The 8,197-nt window shown below is 40.9% G+C and overlaps 1 protein-coding gene across 1 annotated transcript; it reads left to right on the forward strand.

Annotated features, from left to right (window-relative positions):
- The first annotated feature begins 4,797 nt into the window (after window positions 1-4,797).
- On the forward strand, window positions 4,798-6,565 carry LOC100502450 (Receptor-like kinase-like). The gene is made up of 2 exons (NM_001196928.1): window positions 4,798-4,853; window positions 4,940-6,565. Exon 2 carries the CDS (start codon window positions 4,973-4,975, stop codon window positions 6,194-6,196), a length of 1,224 nt encoding a protein of 407 aa, NP_001183857.1. The 5' UTR covers window positions 4,798-4,853; window positions 4,940-4,972; the 3' UTR covers window positions 6,197-6,565.
- Window positions 6,566-8,197: the final 1,632 nt, after the last annotated feature.

Consider the following 8,197-nt stretch of genomic DNA (forward strand, 5'->3'; position numbering starts at 1 on the left):
GTGTGCAGGGTGGTCTAACCTAAACGGAGAATCCTATAAAGATCATTGAAATCTTGACTCGAGTCACCAGAAACGAAGTGGCGGAGATGTGCAAGGTGCAGTGGAGTCATCACATAGAGGATGAAGCTACCTAGGAACGAGAAGATGAGTTGCAAACAAAATTTCTCCACCTTTTTCATAGTTCATCTTAATCTCAAGGTCGAGATTCTTTTAAGGAGGTAGGATTTGTAATACCCAATTGTTATAGATAAATAAAAAGAGTGGGTATATTACTTGTGTGTGTTCTCTTATTTGTTCACCATACAATTCTTCATGTTTAGAGTAACCAACTTAATTAGTAAAAGATAAAACAAAATGAGTTATGCATCTCATGCTGGTTTTTTGTGCTGTTGAGTTGCATTTGATATGAAATTTGGGTTTAGGGTTTTTGTGTCACGTGATAATTAAGTTTGAATTCAAATCATTGACCAAAAAAGAGAAAAGAAAAGAGAAATAGAAAATAGAAATAGAAAAAGATAAAGATAAAAGCCTCGTCGGGCCAAATCTCCACCAGCTTGGCCCAAAACCCTCCCCACTCGGCCAGCCCAACCTGTGGAAGTGGCGTCGATGGGTGGACCCCACCCATCAGCGTCCTCGCTGGCCTGTACACGATTTTGTGCACGCTCAGCTGAGCATGCGCTTGTTTGCGACACCGCCAGCTGGGACCCACTGCCCAGGTTGTCATGCCGCGCTAGCGCTGTCATGTGGGGGCCACTACGCACTGTTGTTCTTCCTTCCCCCTCGCAACAAACCGACACCAAAACCACACCCACCGCATGAACTCGGAGATTCTGTTACAACAACCCACTGAACCAACCTTCTGAGGCCATAAAGTTGTATCCCAGGGCTCTCGCTTCCCTTTTCATCATCGTGACCCACCACCGGTCGTGAGGGAGAGGGAGAGATTATGCGAGAGACGTGAGTGCGCAAGGTGCGCCGCCGCTGGTAAATCTCGCCGGTGCCGCTAGTCCGACCTCAGTGACCAATCGAGAGGGGGCTTGCGGCGCACCTTGTGGAAGCGTGTAGCAGAGACCTCGGGCGCAACGGTGATCGAGTCGCCACCAATTTCTCATCAGAGCATCACCACCACCGTGAAGCCACGGCGCGGGAACCTCCACTGCGGCGTTGTCTCAGCTTGGGAAGGTGGTCAAGAAGACTTCATCGAACCCATAGAACCTCCGCGGGTGTTTGAGCGCGCTCGGTGCGTTCTGGAACCGGAGAAATTACTCACTAGAGCATATTTCCATGGTCGGCATAGTTTGGATCACTAATAGCTGGTAGTCAGAGGGCAGTGCTGAAGCATTAGAGATACTTGCTCCGATGAGTTCGCTGGTGAGGAGTTCGGGCGGTGCCATTGTGGTGTTAGTTGAGAGGAGAGACCGAGAGAGAGGTGAAGCAGATAAGCCCTGGTTGTGCATTTTATGATGGACGGTCTAGATTGGATCGGAGAGTACCCACTTCGCTTCATTAAATCAGCACCGTCAGATCGAGATCTTGTGGTCCCAGTTTCGTAGCGGGTCGTTTAGGCTACAATCTAATCGCAGCCACCAAAATTTGATCGGACGTCTCACATTCACTGATACCTCTTCAGTGTGGCTCGTTGACAATAGATTCCTCAAGTTTTATGAATACCAACCCGTTGTTCACATATATACAAAGATCCTTGCAGATTAGTCCAGTATTTTTCAAAATGAACTCTGAGCTTCGCAAAATTAGTGGTTGCAGCCCATAGGATATTTAAAATTGTGTAAATTGATATAGAAAATAATTTTATTATCAATTTATTTATAAAAACATAGGAAATTCGTAACTCATTCGTTTTAACTCTGAATCTAGCGGTTCTCGAACCTACGATTTTATAGCGATGCGTAGATTAATGTCATGCAATTTATTCCTTTGTTTGGTGCAATGTTAATTCTGCCTCTATATTGTTTGTTTGTATCGATGCAAGTAGACGAGCAAGTGACCGAGAAGCCTGAAGCACAGCAGGTCAAAGACCCTGAGCAGGAGTTCACAGAAGGCAAATTGGGCCATTGATCACTTTTCTTTATCTAATAATGTTCTCCATAATCACTGTGACATGCTTTGGTTAACTTGATGTGACCTAATAGTTTATCCTAGTTTTGTCTACCCTATACCTTGTTTACAAATGAACAATTGGGTAGTATTTGCTATTGCTCCATGTGGTTTTGGGTGTTATGATACATATGAATCATGATCATGCTTAGTACTATCAATGGATCATTTATTGTTCATGGAAAAATTATTTTGGTTAATTGGAACATGTAGTGACCAACCGAGAAAACAATGCTATCACAAGGGTGGAACGATACACCCTTGGCTGATTAATTAGAAAAGCTAGTGCGAGTTAATCATTTCCCAAAAGGGGCAGGCGGGGTGGAGGAGTGCTGGTGTAGGGAGGTCCTCGGGTCGGACTGTCTGTATAACTTTTCGGACGAGGGATTCCTATATCGCCTTCAGGCTAGAAACCGTAGAGGGTTCTCTCCTCTAGTGGAACTTTGGAAAGGCCTCATAGCACAACCCTGCCTCGTCTCCTCGGTAGAGATGAATGGGATTCGAGACCCCTTGGCAAATGGGTGACACTACTTGTGGGTAAAGATGTGCAACCTCTGAAAAGTGTAAAACTGGTATATCAGCCATACTCACAGTCATGAGCGGCTCAGACCCTCACATGAGTAATTTATGGAATGAAACTTAACATGTCATTTGTATTGCATTGTGATATTTATTATTATGTGGTCTCTTATTTAATCGGGTTGGTATACACCTATACTTAGTAATTGCTAATAAAATTTTAACTAACTTATTAAATGCAATGATCAGCCTTAACCATTATTTGTTGATAATCCTTTCACTACACACGAGCTCTCACCGTAAATGAGCTCATACACATTATTCCCCATGCTTGCTGAGCGATGAACGTCTGTGAGCTCACTGTTGCTATAACCCCCTAGGTGAAGAGCATATACTGCCGGAGGAAGACTACTATGATGAGATCTAGGTGTCGTCTCCCAGTCAACTGTTGATGCTGAGGAGATATTTATCTTAGTTTGATTTATTTATTATCAACTATTTGTAAGACATTTTCATTATGTAATAAAAATTATGACATTCGTCTGTATACATTGAGTCACTATATGTGTGGATCTTTATTTGGCACACATATGAGACGCACCCGAATTTACCCTTAAATTTGATTGTGCCTGGATATCTGCCAATGTTGTTGGTGATCCAACTATATTTCGTGAATGAAATCAAGAGATGGATCTAATGGCTGGGCGGAAACAAAAGTGTGTAGCTTCTGAAATAGTTGTCGCCACCTGTAGTCCAAAGTATATCAATATCTTCTAATATCGTCCAAAGTATATCAATATCTTCTAATATCGGAGAAAATTCAAATGATGGGATTCATCAATAGACAATTAATTAATTTTTTGATATGCATAACCAATGTATTGAACCACTACATTTGTCTGGATTTTGATGGCTCCATTATCCATGCTTAATATTTGATTGAGTATTATTAGGCGAGGTCACTAGAAAATTCAATGTCCGATGAATTAAATAGCAAATTTTAGATGAGCGTCCGGTAGCCTTTATTGTGGGAAGTAGAAACTCTCAATACATGAACATGTTAAAGAGCACTAATACTGCTTGACATTGATAGTCTGTGTTTAATTGGCTGGTATAACGCCCGATAGGTCGGTATCTATTTCTAATATCTATGAAGTTGCAATCAAATTTCTTTATCCTGATCGACGACGTAGGCACACTTTTATTGTGTGCATGACCGCATATCATCCAAACTTAAACTTTTTAAGCCCGTAGAGGTCTGTTTAGACGGTTTTAAAAAGCTTAGGATGGTACTTGAGTTTTATATAATTTACACATGAGACTTAGGAATATTAAAAAGATCCTATTAATATTAATTCGTTAATTGGACTTAGAGAGTGTTTGGTTTCTAGGAACTAATTTTTAGTCCCTCTAGTTTATTCTATTTTAGTTCCTAAATTGTTAAATACAGAAAATAAAATATAGTTTTAGTTTTCGCATTTAGCAATTTAAATACTAAAATAGAATAAAATAGGGGACTAAAATTAGTCCATTGAAACCAAACACCTCATTAGATGACAATACAAGAAAACTTTAAACTTTAAAGTTGCCAAAGTGATTCTGTGTCGATTACCATTGCTAAGATTGTAAGTGGGTGTTTGGTTTATATGAACTAATGTTTAGTATCTCTAATTATCCCTTTTAGTCTTTGAATTGCCGAACACATGGACTAAAAGAGGATTATCTCTATTTTTAGTCTTTGTGTTTGCCAATTTAGAGACTAAGAAGATGTTTGAATGCACTAGAGCTAATGGTTCGTTGGCTAAAAAATTGTTGATAGAATTAGCGAGCTAACACATAGCTAGCTAACTATTAGCTAATTTGCTAAAAATAGTTAAAAACTGAATAATTATCTAGACTATTTGATGTCTTTAACTAATTTTAGTAGCTAGTAATTATTGGCTCTAATGGATTTAAACATAGTCTAAAAGGTACTAAAATGTATAGACTAAAAAATAATGGCTAGAAACCAAATATTTTTAAAGGCTAGTTTGGAAACTCCAATTTTTTTTTCAAAGGACACCTCGTTGACACTTTGGACGCCGGCACATCCATAAAAGGCACCATTAAATCTTTGGCTATTAGCACGCTTCTCCCCTCCCAAACCCCCCATCTCAGCGAGGGCCCAGTCGGCTAGCGCCGCATCCGCAGCCGTCGACGCAGACCCTCTTCGGCAGCCGGTGCTTCCCCGTTCGCCGCATTTTGTACTCCCCGTCGGCCGTCTCTTGTGCTCATCCATCCCTAACCTCACCTTCCCCACTCTTAGCTTGCAGCGCGTCCCTTCCCCGCTCCCGGTGCCATGGACTGCGCAAAGGGGAGGGCGGTGGCGGACCTCTACGACGAGCTGATGGTGGAGATCTTCTCGCGCGTGCCCGTCAAAGACCTCCGCCGTTGCACGTGCGTGTGCAAATCTTGGCGCAACCTCATCACCGACCCCCTCTACCGCAAGAAGCTGCCCCAGACCCTGGAAGGCTTCTTCCACGGCGTCGTCGGAGGGCCTCTCAGCTACGGCCAATTCACCAGCCTGTCGGGGAGCGGAGTCGGAGAACGCGTGACTCCGGTCGACCCTTCCTTCTCCTTCATCACGGCAATGCTGCCTGGCGTGGAGCGCATGGTCCTCTTGGATTCTTGCAACGGGCTCCTGCTCTTTGGGTGCACCCGGGAGGACAAGTTCGGGTACATCGTGACAAACCCTGCGACCAAGGAATTGATGACTGTGCCCGCCAGCTCCGGCTCTTGTCCTCCTCCACCTCCATTTGAATGGGGCATCGATGTTGGGGAAAGATACGCGCACACCTTTCTGATGATTAACCCTGCTGTCTCCTCGCACTTCCACTTGGTCCAGATCTGGGAGAATACGGCGGAGGAGGAGGTGGAAACGGTGCACTCTTACTCGTCTGAAACCAAGGCATGGAGTGACAGGTCAAGCAAGTGGGGGCGAGGTGAAGAGGGCGGTGAATGGGAGCTGTGGGGTGAATCCGTGATTGGATTCAAGTGTGGCTGGGCTTTGGTCGATGGTCTGCTCCATTTTCTTGCCTTCGATCTTCAGAAACAAGATTATGTGATAATTGCAGTGGATGGGGAAGGGGAAACTTGTAGGATCATCGGCTGGCATGGTAAGGATGTGGTAGCAATTGTTTTTATTGGTCAATCCCAAGACCATCTACACTGCATCTGTGTGAATGCGGAATTAGATCAAGGCTCTCAAGTGCGCTTCACGCGGATGTCGATCTGGGTTCTTGAGGACTATGATACACAAGCATGGATCCTAAAGCACAATGTGAGCTCTTTGCAGTTCTTTGAATTACTGAGTCACCCAGTCGAAGACTTCCATATTGTGGCCATTCATCCAGATCACAATTCGTTCATCCTTGTTCAGCACTGGAACCAGAAATTTGTATCATATAACATGGATACTCAGGAACTGCGTGGTCTCTGCACTCTTGAAAAGGGCTATGTGGTGGTTATTACCCCTTACATACCCTGTTTCTTGGAGTCATCTGTTCTTGCCACCAAACACTGAGGTTGTTGTTTCTGGGGGACTTCTCTGCATGTTCAACAAGAGCTTGATCATCCAAGTGTTGGGCAAACTAGCGGTGTGGGTAAATCTACTAGAATTAGGTGGTGCAAAGTTGGATTACATGTCTTTAGGTGATCTAGTCTGATGATGCTTTAATGTCCTTTCGTAATGCTTTGAGAAAGCTGTTTACAGGACAACATGGTTAGTTCCATGATATATCAGTGAAAAAGCTGTTTACAGGACAGCATGGTTAGTTCTATGATATATCAAATTAGATCACACTTAATTGCTGGCCAATATAGGTATTAGCTTCGGTTTATATTGTGATTATTCAATATTGAATGCACACCTATGGTATTACCCTGTGTGTTCAGCTTGTTGGCTTTTCCCCTCTGTTTTTTTCTTCTTAATATAATACTTCCTCTGCTCCAATTTATAATTCATTTGACTTTTTATCCTAAGTTTGACCGTTGTCTTATTAAAAAAATCATAATTATTGTTAATCTTTGACGTGATATTGTTTAGTATATAATATACTTTAAATGCGGCTTTGAATTTTTCATTTTTTTCGCAAAAAAAAAATTGAATAGATGGGCCGGTCAAACAAGCCACAAAAAATTCAAGCGAATTATAATTTGGGATGGATTGAGTAATAAGTAATTCTGCATGTTGTAAAAAATAATAAATATTCTGCACACAAAAAAGGGGACTAGAGCATAAATGTTGAGGTAACTTTATTTTTTAATACTACATGTCTTGTTCGCATTTTCCATCTAATTTAGGAAATTTCATTTCTGAAAACCTCCCATTTAGTACTACTTGAAGAACTGAGCACACATGTCTTGCATTTCCAATCCTGTTTCACCAACAGGAGAAGAAACGACTTTTTGAGTGTAATTGTTCTTTGAATGTAAATTTTATTGTTGAAACGATCTTTGACGATTCTAAGCTCAGGTTTATAGTATGTACTTGTATCTTGCTTGACTATGTGTATTTATACTTTTCTCTGTGATGCGCAAATTCTCTGGATTCAGATACTAGAATGTGGCAGTGATGTTGTTTCACAGGATGCATCTGCCTTATGATTTGAGGGTCAAGTGGAGGAACATGAAGTAGTGGGATGTAGTCCCTTATGATTTGAGGGTCAAGTGGAGGAACATGAAGTAGTGGGATGTAGTCATTGTGTCATATTAAACTACTAACAATACCTTCATATCCTTGAGTCCATCTGAAAATCTGATGTTGTCCACATGGAACACTGATGTGGTACTAGAACATAGCCTAACTTCTATGTTGATGCTTGGTAAGAGCTCTATAAAATTTGACCCCATGCCATATAATATAATTGTTTGAATCGACAAGTTACTGTAAAATTTATAAGAATCGTTTTCCCTTAGCTAAAGAGCTCATTATGCACCCTGTAAAATGTTATGTACACTACATCTCTGTCGTTTTTTCCATAGAATCCTATTTTATTTCCTTTTTACTGTGCCTTTGTATCTTTTTACTTAGCTAAATTTGAGATTCATGTCACCTCTAGTATAAGTCATGTCGGATCTGCAAAAAGGATTTGATATATATTATGATGCATCTCGTTAAGGATTTGAAAAAGCACGAGTTGAACTATCCGACACATGATCTAGAACTGTAAAGCCCAAAATTTGTATAAGAGAAAATAATGAAATAAAGAAAGAAAAAATAGTAAATTCAGATATCTCAAATTATACTTGAGCTTTGAATTTTGAGGACCGAATCTCGGAACCAAGAATTAATTTAGAAAATAAGTAATACAAAGGTTTTCTGTTCAACTAAATGATTATTCATTTCATTAAATGATACACTATAAGCATTTATTTAAATGAGTACTAAATTTAGATGACTCAAATCTAGACTAGACTTTTTAAATTTAACTCATAAAATGGAAGCTCATGAAAATAAATAGTAGAAGATACTCCATTGATTTGTTCTCCTCATAAATTATACATACTCTTAAAATCATCTAGA

This window comes from Zea mays, chromosome 7 (assembly GCF_902167145.1).
Source record: "Zea mays cultivar B73 chromosome 7, Zm-B73-REFERENCE-NAM-5.0, whole genome shotgun sequence".
Lineage (NCBI taxonomy): Eukaryota > Viridiplantae > Streptophyta > Magnoliopsida > Poales > Poaceae > Zea > Zea mays.